This window comes from Sardina pilchardus, chromosome 7 (assembly GCF_963854185.1).
Source record: "Sardina pilchardus chromosome 7, fSarPil1.1, whole genome shotgun sequence".
NCBI classification, from domain to species: Eukaryota; Metazoa; Chordata; class Actinopteri; order Clupeiformes; family Clupeidae; genus Sardina; species Sardina pilchardus.
Genome location: NC_085000.1, coordinates 7,935,591 through 7,953,572, shown reverse-complemented (window position 1 = coordinate 7,953,572; position 17,982 = coordinate 7,935,591). Strand labels below are relative to the sequence as shown.

Sequence of the window (17,982 nt, the reverse complement as noted above, 5' to 3'; positions counted from 1 at the left end):
ACCACCACCCCCGGGCCCCAGCCCCCACCTCCCTCATGTCCCCACCCTGCCAAACTGTCTCCTGGGGCCAGGGAACACAAGCGGACCTGTTAGCAGCACGGCTGACACTGGAATGCCAGCCACCACCACAGCGCTGAACAAAACCAAGTGTTCAAAGACCTGAGATGACTTTCTCCCCCCACCGACCACTCCACCACCACCAACCCCCCCCACCCCCCACCCCCCCCCCCCCCCCCCCCAAACCCCCTTCAACCCCGCCGGCCTCTAAGTACATCAAAAAGCTTTGCATTAGCTCAGCTGCTTTCAATCCCATGTGGAGATAAGGGTCCTGGGCCTGATTAAAGGCCTTGAATTAATTCCCCAGGTGGAAGATATCCAATATGCCACTGGTGTTAGCGTTGACAAAGAAGGCAATGTCTGGAGCAGCAGCGACGCTTTTCTGATGATGCTCCGTGAAGGGCGTAAAAAAGGCCTCGGTCAAACCGTTGCACATGCAAGACCTCAACACAGCACTACATTACAATTCTACGGCTATGGAACTATGCATTACAATGAAACATAAGCTAACAGGACTTTGAACAAACTGTGACATGACAGGACGCGGAAACAACACAAAATCCCAATCAATATGTCAATTTTTATTTCTTTGGTTATATTTTACAGTACATTTACACCGCTTACATTGCAGTCGGTGTAACAATTCACTTCACCATTTGTCTTCACTGTTATTTACCATTTTTCTTCACTGCCCTTATGTTGATGCAGGGTTCACTCCACTCCAGCTCTTTCTGCTCTCTCTCTGACAAGTGGTTCTTATCATACTCTGACTTATAGATTAGCATACTGATGTGAAAGAGCTGTGGTGTAGTGGAACAGCTAAGACACAGTTCAGCCACAAATTGTGCCCTGATGCCTCCTCAAAGGGGAATCTTCCAGAATGTTTTGAATTTGGTCAAAAATTACACACACACCACTGTTGCCGGCCAAAGAATATCTGGCACTCAGCTATCCATAACGAGAAAGACTAAACGAGTACAATGAGTCAGCATTCTGTATAAATAGGTACAATTTCCATACAAGCTGTTTTGAAGCCTATTACTGTAAAAAAAAGAGGGAGAAAATGATCTGCACTCTTTGTGAGGAGATGCTGAACAAGTCATCTTTCATGAGAAGCTGTATCAAAACAAGCTCTATTTCTATATACTCTGCAGACTGAATGACGGTCTGTACAAGGGGAAATGATCATTAAGTGGCTTCCTGTAATAAACATTAATAGCTCTGTCCGTCTTGTGAATGTGGCTGTGACACACTGCAGAGAGAGGGTTACGGGACCCCAGCACAGGGGTCACACATGCGGCTGGTCAAAGACATCGCTCAAACGCCACTCACACTTTCCTCTGTGTTTTCCATTTCAAACTGCTCCATCCATTAATCCCTAGGCAAAAAAAAAAAAAAGTAAAATAGAACGGTGACATACATCACTTGCTACTGTAGTAGCCTTGGCAACAACTACTAAGGGGTCTGTGAATGGAATCACTTGAACGCAGGAGAGTTGGAGGTGATTCAAATTGAAACCACGGAGAGAGCGTGTTCAATCATCTTACATGGGTACGGCAAAAAAGGAGGCAGGCAATAAAGTAAAACAATGGTCTCATTGTTGACGTTTCCTCAAAAAAAAAATCAGTCAAATGAACAAGGTTTACAATTCACCAATCACAAGAGAGCATTGTGCATAGCATGTAGCCTAGTCAGCAGGCACCTTCATCTTAATTCAAGTCTCATTTCTGCAGTCCTTTGTGGCATTGTAACGTGGAAATGACATGGAAAGACAATTGGCATTTATCTATGAATTCCATAGCCTGCGACCAGAGTATCTTGGGCTTGTAGAGAACAGAGTAAAATGACAAATCTCAGAGGTATTTCCTATATTATATTACCCAGTGTCTTCACCTAATCTTCAACATCTGTTCTAGCCAGTGAAAACCAAAGAGAAAAAGGGAAAAAAAGGGGGGAAAAAACGCAACAACACAAGCTCAACATCCAGCCGACAGCAAAGCCCAACTGGGCAGTCAGAGATTGTTTTTTTGCAAACAATTTATGTTACAGAATTACTGGGCCAAGCCGTCGTTGATTTATGGTAACAAAATGTAAGAATTTTATCCTGTTGTTTTAAGTTGTGTAAAATAGCAAGCATTTCCTGAAGTTCTTCCTCGTTGACCTCTGCGACAACATAACTGTCATCTTATAATAAATGGCCGAGCAAGTAGCACAGAAAGAAAACTGCAAAATGAAACGCTGCTATGGCGAGTCCTTATGTTCTTCTAAAGGATGGTTATGGGAATCGCAGCGTCTCTCACCACTCTCACACGCCCAGGGACAGTCCCGCACCATCAGGGCGGCGGACTGTCCGTCCACTAACATGACCTCTGACCCTCCTTCACTGGATACGGCCCTTTGTTAAGGCAGCCCTGTTTGCTCAAGGAAACTACCCAGTTTCCTCCTGTCAGAGGCTCTCGCTAGTCTGCCAGGCCTTTCTGAGAGACAGTTCCTGAGACACTGAGAGTGCTGTGCCAATACGTCTCAGTTATAAACGGCAAACACAAACACAAACACCACTGTTCAACACCATAATGAGCTTGATTGGAAATATGCTGTAACTCAAAAGTAAAAAAAACACCACCTCATCAAAGGCCATTTAAGATTGTCGCTTGGCAATACAAGCCAACTGCACAGTTATCCAGTTCATCATATTATTCTGCGACAGCTATTGCCTTGTCAGCACCCTGTCTCGTCCATATCTAAATATTTAAAGTGGGCTGCTGCTGGCAAGGGAGACGGACATATGAGGGAGATTGTGGAAGTGGAACAGGAAGTCACTTGCGGTGGGCGTACGTACGTACGTGAGAGCAACGCTCGAGAGGAATTAGTTCCTGCTTCAGACCCAGAAGGGTGATTGTTCCGCAGCGTTCCGCTGACTTGACACTCGTTAGAGCACTTGTTTCAGGAGCACAGAGCACCGTGCTGCCTGCCATTTGGCACCTGACGTGGTGAGTGGTCTCTGTTTTTCTAACCAAGGCGGACAAAAGGAGGATTCTCTTTTCTACCTTGGCGCAATCAAGAAACCGATCTGTCAGGGCGCAAATGGCACAAATGACCTCTTTTGTTGGCCAGAGACTGTGGCGCTTCGGTTGTCCAGGATGATGAAAGGCCCGGGAGATAATGATGGAATTAAGTACAAACAGGAGCACATGGCTCTCTCGAGGTGTGGGGGGACCAGCCGTGCTCCACTCTCCGCTCAGTCACCCGAGCCACTGGACGCTGGACATCAAATCAAATACAGATGTGGCCAATTGCAGAGTAAACACAGGTAATTAGAGGTCTCACATGATAGCTCAAACCACAGTGTTCCCACTGTTTATTTGTTAAACAGTCTGAAGGTCCAGAGCGAGATCGCTAACCCTCACCCAACACACCCAAACATCTCCTCCTTTGGAACAGGAGAGAGATTAATAGAATTTGTGTCAGTCCTAAAACACCCTTAGATTTTTAAAGAATTGAAAGCTTGGCAATTTCATCACTGTTCATTTCTTCACCAAATTAAAGACAAAAAATGTGGGGGAGGGCTTTTTTAGGCTTTCACATGATTGATTAAAGAATAGAAACTGTTATTAATCTGATGATGTCGTTCATTTTGGGTTAAAGAATGGCTCCTCCAGCACAGATATCAACTAACTCGGGGACAAAATCAGCATCCACATCATTCACTAAGATCACTTAAAATCATAAGAACTTAATCTGTCCGGTTACAAATTCTCTCTCCGCAGGAGTGCAAATACTTTGGAAGTTCACGGTCAATATACTTTACATGCATTAAATACGACTCTGCCAGACTCAAACTGCACTCCTGCAGGCCATAATCACAGTCTGTGTCCACACCCACGGTGAGCTGGTGACATGGTAAAATGTCTTTAGGAGGATAATAAGTCACATCAAACTCACTAGTGTCTACTTGGAAAACAGGCTGACGACAATTTAGCAAATACCCTCAGGTGACTCACAGGATTGACCTTTGACCTGTAACATGCGCTGTGTCTGCGTCTGCGGCGCGGTGTGATACCTGTCCAGACCAGCTTGGCTCCTTAACCTTGAGCCTTCCACTGGGCCAGGGGGAGAGCTGAGGGAGACTCAGGAGGAATTCCTCCATAACTGCTCCACTTTTCTACCGACACTAACCCCCAAACATCCATTCATCACTGAGTGTGTATGGACATGTGTGAGTCTGTGTCTGTGTGTACAGTACATGCATCTGTGTGTGTGTGTGTGTGTGTGTGTGTGTGTGTGTGTGTGTGTGTGTGTGTGTGTGTGTGTGTGTGTGTGTGTGTGTGAATGTGTGAGTGAGCAACAGAGAGAGAGAGAGAAAGTGTGTGTGTGTGTGTGTGTGTGTACATACTGAGCAGTCTTCCAGTATTTTCTTTGTTTTCCAGTGTTCCAGTGTTTCCAGTGTTTGGTTCAAAGTTGCCAATTGAACTGAAGAAAATGTTGAGGCTCTGGAAAAACAGATCCACGTCCACCAGAGAAAGACCCCTCCCTATGGGTTTGTGTGTGTGTAGCACGGGCCAACTGGTACAATACCTGTGCAGTGTGTACATTAAGTAAACCTCCCAATGCCTCAAGAGACGGGCTAGTAACAGATGCTAGCCCCCATGGACTTTAGCTCACTTGCTAGCACGCTCGCCTCGCAACCTGACGGTGCTGCAAGTTGCAGGGTCTGGGTGCAGGGAGCAGGACTGAATCACAATGCAGTCATGTGTGTGTGTGTGTGTGTGTGTGTGTGTGTGTGTGTGTGTGTGTGTGTGTGTGTGTGTGTAAATGTGATAGTGTGTTGTGTCTTTGTGAGAGGAGCAGGGTAGAGAGCCGGGTAAAGAGTGATGGAGATGGAACGCGTGGAAGAGGGCTCTGACCCAATCAAAACCCCTAGCCCTAAATCTGCATTGATGGGATTACAGATGCTCAGCCAAGGGCTAACTTATGCCGTTTAGGGATCAAAACATTGTAAAAGATGACAGGATCCAACATCCAGGCCTGTGTGCCTTTGGCAGTAAAAGCACACAAAGCACACACACACTTAACCTGCTCCCTTGACCTCGCAAGCTGTTGCCAAGTTCAAGTTAAATCCCCATGGTGAGTCTGGTGACTGGTGACTGTGTGAGAGTCTGTGTGCTTTGTGTGTGTGTGTGTGTGTGTGTGTGTGTGTGTGAGAGAGAGAAAGAGAGAGGGAGAGAGAGAGAGAGAGAGAGAGAGAGAGAGAGAGAGTGAGAGAGAGAGAGAAGGGGGAAAGCAGACACACTCCTCTGTAATCTACAGCAGTCTCTCATTGCCAGGTGCATCCAGAGCGCTGTGGACGTCCCCTAATGCTGTGTTGTGGCTTGGCCCGGGCGGCACAGGAGAGCTGGCTCAGCCCAAGGCAGAGGTCAGCACCAACATCAGGGCTGGCTGGAGAGCGCCAGAGCGGAGAGCACCTCTGACCCCTCGACCTTCTCCTCTCCGCTCAGTCAAGGACCAGCCAAGCGGCAGAAAACTGACTATCACCCCATGCCCCAAAGCAAACTCCCAACTTTTACATGAAAACAAATAATTCCACGTAACAAATACTACACACTGGTATAAATAGCTGGTTCTATCCGTAAAAACATACATAATCCCAAGTACAGTATATCTTGTGACAACATGCTCTGATACAATGGGTACATCAGATACTGAGCATTAACGAGTGGCTGGACAAAGAGAGACTACTGTGCAACAGGCAAAGGCCTGGCATACTGTCTCAGCATGCTAATTTGTAAGAGATGGAATGGACGGTGTCACTAATGGCTGCAAATGAATGTTCAAGACCAAACATGAACAGCACTGCTTGCCATTTGACTGGTTGGCGGCCTCTGCCCCTGGTGAGGAGGGATTAGAATTCCTGATCAGATTTAAGATGACATTCCTGGCTAGAGTGACACCAAGTCAAGACAATCATTTAAGCAAAGCTGACCAAGTGTAAAAGTATTCACCGGAAAATTGAGCAAATTTACGGAACAATAAATGCCTCCTGGAAGCCTTTGATTCCGTTTACCCTGCGATTCCTGCCTCAGTGAAAGGGAACTATAAAGACCAACAGAGCCTGTGTCAAGCATGAAAAGTCTACAGGGCATGCAAGAAGATTGATGCTTTTGCGAATTAAAAAACTGCATCTCCAAATTGTCCACAGCCAGAAAGACAGAAATCATTCAAGTGCTGGGTTTCCCAAGACGCCTATTATAAGCATGTGTGGTATTAAACACTCCACCACACACACATACAGTACACACATACATACACACACACACACACATGCATGCACACACACACACACGCACACGCACACACACACTACACTAAAATGCAGAACGCATAAATCTGAATCAAGCACTTGGCTGGACTCACTCCTCACTCTGTGGATGGTCACTGCTGACCCTCCTCCTTCAAAGCTACTGGCTCCGGCTCGCTCTGCAGTGGACAAATTATTACAGCTGTTGCTGCAGCACAGCACACAGCACGTTTTTGAACCTGAAAACATGTGCTTAGAGAAGTCCTGACGTTCTCTCACAATCGCGGAAAATGTGGAAATTATCACGCGAGCGAGCAGAAACATTAAACAATGTCTTTGACGTTGGCCAAATGGTCTTGGTGAATAATAGAGCCTGAATGAGGCAACAGGGTTTGACAGCTACACAATAGCACATAATCAACAGGTGTCTGGCTTATCAAGGCCCTGCAAATGTATAAACCTGAATGTCAGCTAGCAGCATACAAAGCATTTGAATTCTCTTTTTTGCACGTTGAATTCTCTTTGATTGCACGTTTCACAGCGTGAGGCTTCATATTTGGAATCTCCATAGACTCATTAGAGGAGAGATGGTAGTCAATGGGGCAGGTAGAGCTGTAATCAATGGTACTCTCTCACACACTTTCTCCTTCTTTCTCTCTCTCTCTCTTTCTATCACACTTTCTCCTTCTTTCCCTCTCTCTCTCTCTCTCTCTCTCTCTTTCTATCTCTTCCCTCTCAGGAATGTAGGTCATTTCATCATAATATCATAGGGGACTTGGGTCCAGGAGGGTTGGAGGGGAGGAGGAGAGCCAGTGACAGGAAGCCCACTGCTGCTGACCTCTGGTACGTTCCCCTTCCTGTCTTCCTCCCATGACAGCCACTACGGCCAGAGCCAAAGACCTGTAGACGACCTGGCCGCACCTGCCAAGGCCTTCTGTCACATCCTGGTCAATGGTCCTGGCTCATCTGCAGAATCTGTGGTGCCTCAGTCGCTACTCTTCATAATCCACAAGAACTGCTCTCATAAGCGGACATGTTCTTTTATTCTTTTCTTTCTCCGGTGCACAATCTAAAATTAGGATTTTTTTTTTATTTTTTATCATGCATCAAGCTCTGTGGCATTTTATTCAAAAGCTTTCCCAAAAGCACACAAGCTTGATCTCTCTACCAGTCAGGAGACTAAATCCACAGCAGTAAAATCACATGTGTTGTACTTAACATGCCTGTGTAATAGCACTCTGTCGTCAGGCTGGCGTTCGGTGTGGAGTAGAGAGAGTAGAGAGAGCTCCCTATTCAGAGGCCTTGATGGGCCACTTCCCTCCGCCTATCACCAGGGGCCAGGCCACCTCTCCTCCCCTGTCCCCCCTTCATGTCTCTGGGCAGCACTGGAGCCCGTAGCTCCTTTCCTTCCACACCTGTGGCTCCACCAACACTTAAATGACCAGAAGGACCAGACTAAATGACTCCATGTTAGTGCTGCCTCTGTCTCTGTTCCAAGCCTGTGTGACTGAGAGGAATACTGTACTCAAGCAGACTCCAGGGCAAAATGCCTTTCATTAGAAGATGCCTTAAAGGGTGTAGTGAATTATTAAATCTTTTCCAGGATTTTTATCATACTTGTCACCATGATTTGCAATAGTTTATGTTGCGATCTATACGGAGGCTTATGGGCACCACAAATACGTGTTAATACTTGGTGCCAGTATCCTCATCTAGAATGTTCTAGTTCAATCCAACTTAAACAATTTCACAGTTCTGTCATAACATTTGTTCGCCATCTAATTAATGCATCCTTTCACACGCACATACTCATTCACACATGAAATTATAATTTTGTGCTTTAGAAACCATCCAAGCCAACATCATCTTTTTTCAATGTGTCCCTAACTGACCTTGGAGAGCGAGGATGACTACGTTGGGGCAGATGACCCAATCACATAGAGACGATGCATTCATGTCATTACTGTGCCGTCCCGTCCAAAATGAAATTTCCTAATTTGCCACGGTGTCTTTACTGACACCCTTTGGCAGGATGTGAACGAGACATCCTGGCACCGAGGCCTAGTTGGTATGTCAATGCAAAAATATTCAAAACAATACTTAATGAAGCATCCATGCATGTTAACAAAGCCTGAATAGCTGAAATAAAATCTTTTCAAATATTCCCTTCAGAATGTTGGTGGTGAAGATTGAATGGCTGCTAACGAGGAGGGTCCTATGCAGGCTGCATATTTCCACTCTATTTTTCGCAGTAGGCTAAAGAATGTTCTGTGTTAAATTGAAGGGGAATAGAACATGTCTCATGAGGTAAGATCTCTGATTCCACTAAAGTAAAAAACGAAGGCTGGGATGCAGAGTCCAGACAAAGACGGGTCTGCCTGCCAGAGCTACGTACTGACCGCAGCTATTTTAATGGACTTTCCTTTGTAAACTTTCATCTAGACGCCGCCGTCAAGTCCCCAAGTGTATCACTTAGCTAATCTCCTCAGGAGGTGTAGCAAGCCCAGGACAACTGCAGACAAGATTTTTCTCTCTTAAATCCAAGTGTTGAAGTAGTGTCTCATCATTTGCCGTAGAATAGATAGTATCCAAATGAATGTTGTTGAGAGTTGATATATCAGAGTGTACTGGAAGGGGTGAAACTACACAGCATAAGGTGAGGGTTCAAGCTGACAGGAGGAACTCACAGATAGGTAAAAAAGGGAAGTGACATCATAATGGAAACTTGGACTATGTAGAGGTGGAAACTGAAATGTATCGGGCAGAGACGGTGGATACAGCTAAAGTATCTTTGGATCAGGTAGCCTCGAACTTTGGACATACTGTATAACAAATCAATCATACCGCAGTTAAAAGAACCAACTGGTAATTCTGGTATAAAATTAGGAACTGAGGTAGCTACATTTGGACCCAGCGTTGATATGTTTGTGACGTCCCACTCGGTGTGGACTGGCCGACAGCTGCGGAGGAGGACATCACTAACCCCTGAGGGAGCTGCTGTAAAAGTGAATGATTTCAGAGAACACCCTGGCTGCTCACCAGCGCTGCTTTCTCACACTCGCCCCCACAGAAGCCCGTCCAGGGAGCGCAGGGCTCTGCTCCGAGACAGGAAGGACCTCCACTGGCCTATGAACCTGCCTGGCCTCCCCAGTCCCCAGCATCAGGAGGACCGGCGTAACCTCTCCACACAACAGGCACCACCATCAACATCTATAGGAAGGCCGCTGGGGAACAATGACAGGATTGTGGCGGCCACTTTTTCAAGCACTGGATTTTTTATTTTTTTTTTCTAAGCAGAAAAAGAACAGATACAATTGGAAATGTGAGTGCTGACAACCACAGGGCTTCTCCTGAAGATCTGAGTAAAACATGACCTCATTGGGAAGCCATCAGGTGAAAGATGCAAAAGGTGCCCAGAGCTGCAAAGTAGGCCGCTATAGAATAACATATGCTTTCTTTCCATAAAGATGATCTGGAACAGAAGGTATGCGGGATTACCAGAGAAACCAGCACTATTAGGTGACATGGCTGGATTCAGGTGGTGGGCTTGGCACCCATTACAAAGGTGTTTCGCCAAGACATTAGCTCATAAGGCTGAAATATTTTCTTTTAAAGGCTGCAATCAACATAAAATGAAACAAAGGTCTATTCACGTGGAACACAAACTATCAATATAACTAATAATTGTGGTGAAAATGTTTGCAATCTGTGTCTTGTATAAAACGTAGTTTCAAGGTCTTAATTCTCAAATGATTTGTCCTGAGAGGAAATCTTGTTTGTGTGCTAAACACTGTTAGATGGAGTAATGCCTTCTTTTTGCATGATTTGACAGTTTCACAAAAAACATGGAGAAGTAAACAATTATCACCCAACAATTGCAGTGAAACTTTACATAAATGCTACAAAAAGGGTGCATGAAATGTACATTTTGCAGTATATCAGTTAGATTTCCAGGTAACCTCATCAGTTGACATTTTAATGAGGGATTAAGGGGATTTCTTTGGTCATACAACTCAAAATTCTTTTTTTGTGGCTTATTGCCTGTATGTTACACCATGTCATGCTAACACCTTCTAAATGACCATCTGGGAAAACTATTAAACAGGATGATGTCCAGAAATGAGAAAACTAGCTCCTGGAAAACCTTACACAAATCTATCAGAACATTCTGAATGTGTTATTGCATAAAACTATGTATATAATGTATATGGCATTATCCAAAGATATACTCTAAATTGACTCCTTTATAATTCATTTTATAGTGTGGTATGAATAACATTAAACAGTATAAAACTACCTAGACCCAAGTCACACACTTCAACAATAAGTGACCTCAATCAGGATGAATCACAAGTCCCTGCTCTGCTTTCATCTGACCGCTGAAACAGCACAGACACACAATATAGCAGTGGTACAGATCTGAACCAGAGGGGCTGCCAACAGACCAACATGTGAGTCTGTTTTAGGCAGGCTTAGTGTAATGACACATGGTGCTGAAAGAAGGACCTGGACCTCACTGATGCATGTGTCATAGCTGTCAACTGTGTACCATCGTGAACCGAACCAGAACTTTGAGGAAGTAACGCTGCTTGACCCTCGGTGCACGGATCTAGCTGGACTATGTTGATGAAAACAGGCAAGAATAGATGTGGAGGATGAAGGGCGGCATATTAAACAAACCGGGGTGTGTGTGTGTGTGTGTGTGGGGGGGGGGGGGGGGGGGGGGTTGAGTGAATCTCACAGGGGAAGAAAAAGACATAAAAGAGACAGGTGTGTTGTGCTACAGTAAAAGAAAACAATGTGTTGTGCAACACTGGCTATGTGCATAAGAAGACTATGTACAGTACATAAAAAGTGTGTCTACTGACCGTACTGGCAGCTGGGTCCGTTAAATCCTGGCGGGCATTCACAGATTTGAGACGCACCTTCTTTACACTTGCCCCCATTGAAACACAGCCCATAGCTGCAAACCGCTGCAGAGACAAAAGTGAATGTGACAGGCTTAGACTTCAGCCGCACAAATAACATTTAATCACACTTGTGAGACAGTTGGTCATAAATCTGGAACATATAAGTAACAACAGAGTGGAGGAAGAGGAGAAGAAAGGGATCGCCAGCGACTCTGAAGAGATTTGTTTTTTTCTCGCGCGCATTAGTATCTCATGTCATGTCAGAACCAAGATGAATAAATCAAAAATGAAAGACTGTGCATACACTGATGCTGTCATAACAAACATATAACAACACATGGAAATAAATACATTTTATTGTACACAGTCCTGCGTGACAGCCAGAAGAAACGAGTCAATTCTGTTTACTCTGTTGATGTTTTTCTGCAGATTAACACACTAATCTGAAACCACGTCATCTATCTGAGGGGGTCCCAACATGAGAAGTTTACAGGAAGGACCATGTCTACTACACTCAGCCTGTGAGGAACACCACTCATTCACTACATAGTGCAATACACTTATATAGACATTATGTATACATTAACCATATGCAGTAGTTACATACAGTGAGCAATGTAGTGAATGTATGGAATGGGTCAGTCAGTTCGTCTTGACTGATAATGCAGGTGGGTTGTGGGCCACCTGCCGAGTGTGTAATTCTACACCTGTCGGACACGGGTCCTCCTGCCTGTTTTTGACAGTGATGCTGCACTCCACTGAGCCGTGACCTCTTCCTGTTGACCCTTCCTGAATCTCCATCCTCGGGTCATCTGTGCCCTGGCCAGCAGAAAGTATCAAAACACCCCCTTCATACATGCACTCCCTGACAGTATTCCCCTTCAGATGATCTTTTGATGTCCCATGCTGCCAATGTAAATAGCTCAGAGCGTGAAGTATTTGGAGGATAATAAAGTATCTAAAATCACAGGTCCAAAATATATACACAAAGCATTTGCATTTACATTTGTATTCATAGATATTCTGGATTTGTACAGAAAACCATATTGGACTAACACATGAAACCTTAAAGTCAAGGGTACCATGAAATGATTAAGAGCCAAAGAATTTCTTTCCATGTCAAATATCTCCAAAATATGATTCACATCATTCACACTAACACTGACAGTAATGCAAAGTGAAAGTGAGTATTACAAACACATGTCAAAGATGATCCTTCTTAATGTATACACACATATAAAATGTATGATGTGTGTGAAGACCAAACCCTCAGGGCACATATGACTAAGAACTGGATCTATTTCAGCCCTTCTTAAAAAAATATATACATATACATGATTCATACGTTCAATCCATTACAATGCTTAAAAAATGTCTTAAACTGCAATGAGTGCCTTGTAAGCTGAAATATAAATATTTTGTCAATGCACAAGGTCTCGGTTGATTCTGTTGACACATTTGTTAATATTTACTGTTTTGAAAACATTGACAGTCAAGGCAATCAACATGAAATGCATACTGCATGAACAGAGTTTGTGGTTTCCTGTTACACTTGTTGATGTTTTTAATACCCATTCATTATATTTTTGAGCAGGGAGTCCTGTCATCTATTGAAACACATTTCCCACATAACACTCCAAATAGAAACTGTACAACACAGACACATGAAGTTCAAATATAATGGAAGAAATGCATGTTTGTGTGCAGAACAAGACTACACAAGCACATTTGAACCCAACTGAAGAGACAAAGAATGTTTCAGTGGTGAAAGAGATATTATTTTATTCACTGGAAATAACAGTGATGTCTATCCATTACAAATATGATGATTTGCTCTGGTAACAAGGCACAATACTGTATACAGTATAACTGGCAAATGGCCACTTCCATCAATAGATAAAAGGCCATTCAAATAAGAGACCTCCAAAAAAACATTCACATCTTTGACGTTTTTTATTGACCGCTTACATCCATGCTCCAACACAAGTGTCCACATCAACAAGCATTGTATTCTTCAATTGTCAAAGCAACTGATGATTTTACACGCCCTACAGATGCCTGTTATCTGGAGCCAAATTTGAGTGGTTACGGCTTAATAAATTGGCGATGGAGCGGCAACGAAGAGGCAGAACATTCTCTTATTGAATTAAAAGGCTCTTTATGTGGTGGACACGTTCACACAAGCCTCGCTTTTGACAGCATTAGACATGGGAGGTTTGTCGACTCGAGAAGTGAACTTGATGTTTGGCTGATTTACAGCCTGCAGTAGTCTTGACATGGGATGGCTTTCTAACTGACCGTTTACTCCAAGTCGAATATCCTAAGTCTTCCAGCTGTCTCTCCGATTGCCTTCCTTCGTCACAAAGACCTCTTGTCAGAGTGGATTAGTCGACTATAAAGGCAGAGAGGTCAGGGAGTCTCTTGGACCATTCGTTCCTATAAAATGCTAGATGAGCAGCAGGTGTCATAAGTTAAGCCTTTCAACCTTTTAAAGGCCTTTAAGCATTTAAACACATGTTTTGGAAACAATACGTGAGAGACAATGTTTGGATCTTTGGTAATGATAATCTGTTTGACAGTTCAATTTGTTAAGCAATGAATGAGTGTACTGTTGGAAATTGTAGAATCATAGAAGCTTCACAAAACTACTATCTGGTATGTTCTATTATGTTCAGAAAAGTATTATGAATATCAGATTAATAAAGGATGATGTCCACTTTATAAACTGAAAACATTTTCTTCTTGTGATTTATTCCAAAGCACAACGTGACTACAATAATTGGGACAGGGTTATGAAAATGTTCTGTTTGTCCTCAAAATGAAACTAAAGCACAAATAATAAAATATGCTGTTGATCTTTTTGAACTTCAATTTCACTGGTTGCTTTGATGTTCTCAATCAGAATGAAATACAGAGCTGTGCTGTCGTGAGCGGACAGACACGTACTCTCAAATTAAAATGGAGTTTGTTCTTGTTTAAAGTTGTGCTGCGTATTGCAAAGATACTCTTTGATGCCATATGTTGAGGATGAAAAAATACCGGGCCACTGTAATCCATTGTTTCCACTTATTGCATTGCTGGTAGTACTAATGTTGCTGCTCTTTGCCCAACAGAAGTGGTCTTCATGACATGACTTTAAAAAGCCCACCCAGCAGTCCAACATAATTAATGACTGTTTACGCACAGTTTAGCATTCTGCTTCTCAAAAACTGCTGTACATGTGTGAGATGAGAGAGCAGCATCTTGCCCCAATCAATACTGATGACAACCAGATAATCCAGGCCAAACTACACAACTTCAAAAAGATGTTTGTTTCTATATCTCACATTTTACCAACATGTTGAAGATATTCATCCACCAACCTTTTTTTTTTTTTTTTTTACAAATGATCTCCCACTTGTTTGTAAGAAAGCTTGTGTGTCTATGTATGCAGATGATTCAACTCTCTATATGTCTGCACAAACAGTTGAGGAAATCACCTCAGCCCTCAACAAAGAGTTGCAGGAGATTTTCAAATGGATCTCTGATCTCTGACAAACTTTACTTGTCCTGAACATATCAAAAACCAAGAGTATTGTATTTGGAACAAAACACCCATTAAGCTCTAAGCCCCAACTAAATTTAGTACTGAACAATGTTGCGGTTGAGCAAGTACAAGAAATAAAGCTCCTGGGGTAAACTTAGACTGTAAACTGTCATGGTCAAGGCATACAGATTTACTGGCGCAAAAGATGGGGAGGAACATATCTGTAGTCAAAAGATGCTCTTCCTTTTTAACACCTCATCTGACCAAACAGGTCCTACAAACCCTGGTCTTATCACAGTTAGACTACTGTTCAGTGGCCTGGTCAGGTACCACAAAAACTAATCTAGGGAAGCTTCAGCGAGTACAAAATAGAGCAGCAAGGCTTGCCCTTAAATGCACACAGAGAGCCAATGTAAAGAACATGCATGACCAACTCTGCTGGCTGACAGTTGAGGCGAGGTTGAAAGCATCGCTTCTTTCTTTCATAAAGAACTTTAATACACTAAACAAACCAGACTGTTTGTTTAGACAGGCAGCTCACACTTAGTTCCAATGTTCACACATACCCCACTAGACATGCTACTAGTGGTAACTACACAATTCCACTAATCAAAACAACACTGAAACAACGCACAGTGCTGTGTAGAGCTATGGTTGAATGGAACTACCTTCCAGATCAGATATCAAAAATCCAGAGCAAAGTTAGTTTAAAAAAAACAAGTAAAGCAGCACCTTATGGTTGATTGCACTAAATCCTAGTACTGTATGTAGCCTACTACTGAATTTTTATTTACTCACATGTACTTTTTCCTTTTTGTCACTTCATCTCTTGTTGTGGTTTGTCTGTGTTGTGTGTTGATGGCTTATAGTTAGTTAGTCATTATTTTTCTGTTTTCTTTTATTTGTTTATTTTTATATATGTTGTCTTGTTGATTTCTTGTTTGTTATAGTGTGTGGACCCCGGGAAAAGTATTTTCTTTTCCTGTTTTTATATCTATTGTGTTGTATGTTGATTTCTTTTTTTGTATGTTGATTTTCTTGTCTATTGTATGTTGTGTGTGGACCCCAGGAAGAGTAGCATCGTGGGGATCCAAATAAATAAAATCAAAACCAACTGCACAGTTCAATTGGTAAAATTGAGAAAAAAAAGAACAGAATTTGTGAAATTAAATGTGTATCAGATCTTAACCTTGTGGGCATGAAAGGTGCATTGGATTATTCACATCAGAGTTGTCCATGTTCTTGTGCAAGTGCCTCTTGCCATTGAATAAGGGTGTGTTGTGTTTTGTTCTGTACCTCCTGATTCTCTCACATTCTTGACTCTCTCACACACAGGGGAGACATACAGTACACCTTTAAAATACATTTGGCACTCCTTCCTCACAGTGCTTCTGCTAGGTTCATCAACTATTCAACAGGAGATATACATCCAAAAACACATGGAGGAATCTCAACTATTCCCAGTCAGGAGTGACGTCTACGCTCAAAAACAGAAACAAATCATCCGGCATGTCATATCACAGTTTATTGGAAAAGAGTGAGTGGAGGGGGGAAAAGTATATGATGGCATGGTTGAAGAACAAGACAGAGTTGTGCATGTGCACATGTCAAAAACAATATACATAATTCTTGATATATGGAAATTCTCTCCACAGGGAGCATAAACCAAGAGGGATAGGTATTTATTACATGATACTAGATAACTTGTGAAAAAAGGGAATTTGGCAGTGCTGAATATTTAGGAGGTGTACTCGTAGGAAAGTCTAAGCATGTGGATTCAGTTTATACTTTTTGTTTAGCACACTACTTAAGCATATTCCTACCACTCATACTGGTTTGCACCTTAAGGAGATACTTAAGATGGTTTTGATAAAGTAAATGCTTCAGTATCAGATCATGATTCTTTTAGTGGTTTTATATTTTAATCCATGGCTTAAAGGGATATTCCGCCATTTTTGGAAATACGCTCATTTTCCACCTCCCCTCGAGCAAAACAATCGATATTTACCTTATTCACGTTCATCCAGCCATTCTGTGAGTCTGGCGATACAACTTTTAGCTTCAGCCTAGCATAGATCATTGAATCAGATTAGACCATTAGCTTCTCGCCTGCTAGCTTCATGTTGAAAAGTGAATAAGATTTCTGGTAATTTTCCCATTTAAAACATGTCTCCTCTCAAGTTAGAAAGTGCAATAAGACCAACTGAAAATGAAACCTAGAGTTTTTCTAGGCTGATTTGACATGGAACTACACTCTCATCTGGCGTAATAATCAAGGCAACTTGCAAACGTACCATAGGCGCAGTGATATCGTACGCAGCATCTGAAAATAGTCCCCATAGACAACAAGCAGTAGTAGTGCCAGTAGTTTGCAAGTTGCCTTGATTATTACGCCAGATGAGAATGTAGTTCCATGTCAAATCAGCATAGAAAAACGCCAGGTTTCATTTTCAGTTGGTCTTATTGCACTTTCTAACTTGAGAGGAGACACGTTTTAAATGGGAAAATTACCAGAAATATAGTCACTTTTAAACATGAAGCTAGCAGGCAAGAAGCTAATGGTCTAATCCGATTCAATGATCTATGCTAGGCTGAAGCTAAAAGTTGTATCGCCAGACTCACAGAATGGCTGGATGAACGGGAACAAGGTAAATATCGATTGTTTTGCTCGAGGGGAGGTGGAAAATGAGCGTATTTCCAAAAATGGCGGAATATCCCTTTAAGGGACCATTCCAGTAAAATCTAACAGACCGTATTAAAGAATGAGGATCTTATCTTCAACATGGTAATACCTGTGTTGATGACCCAAATACACACTGAGCCCCTGGTCATTAGTGGGCTCTAGGGCTGCGCTTTCGATATCAAAATATCGATACACTTGTGCAATACATTGTCAAACTGCCAAATATCGATATTTTTAATTAAAGCATTAAGCTGTACAAAAAAGTACAATGGTGATATTTTTTCATTATGCGTCTTTTGAATTATCAGTATAATGTAATCTAGATATTATACTCTACAGTTGGTACACAGCAAATTGTGTTTCCAGGTCTATTTTTACATTTTTGGCAAAAAGTATCGTAATGTAATATTGCAATATGTATTGTAACACTATACAGTATATATCGTGATGTACTGTATTTCATCGTGACCCATGTATCCTGATGCATATCGGGAGGTCCTTGCCAATACAC

At 42.6% G+C, this 17,982-nt stretch overlaps 1 protein-coding gene across 1 annotated transcript in view; it reads right to left on the bottom strand.

Annotated features, from left to right (window-relative positions):
- megf6a (multiple EGF-like-domains 6a) overlaps positions 1–2,421 on the bottom strand; it is a 65,355-nt gene extending 62,934 nt beyond the window's left edge. The window contains exon 1 of the mRNA XM_062540189.1: positions 2,358–2,421. Within this exon, the coding sequence (XP_062396173.1) occupies positions 2,358–2,421 (64 nt within the window). The remainder of the gene's footprint in view (positions 1–2,357) is intronic.
- Between the last annotated feature and the right edge of the window lie 15,561 nt (positions 2,422–17,982).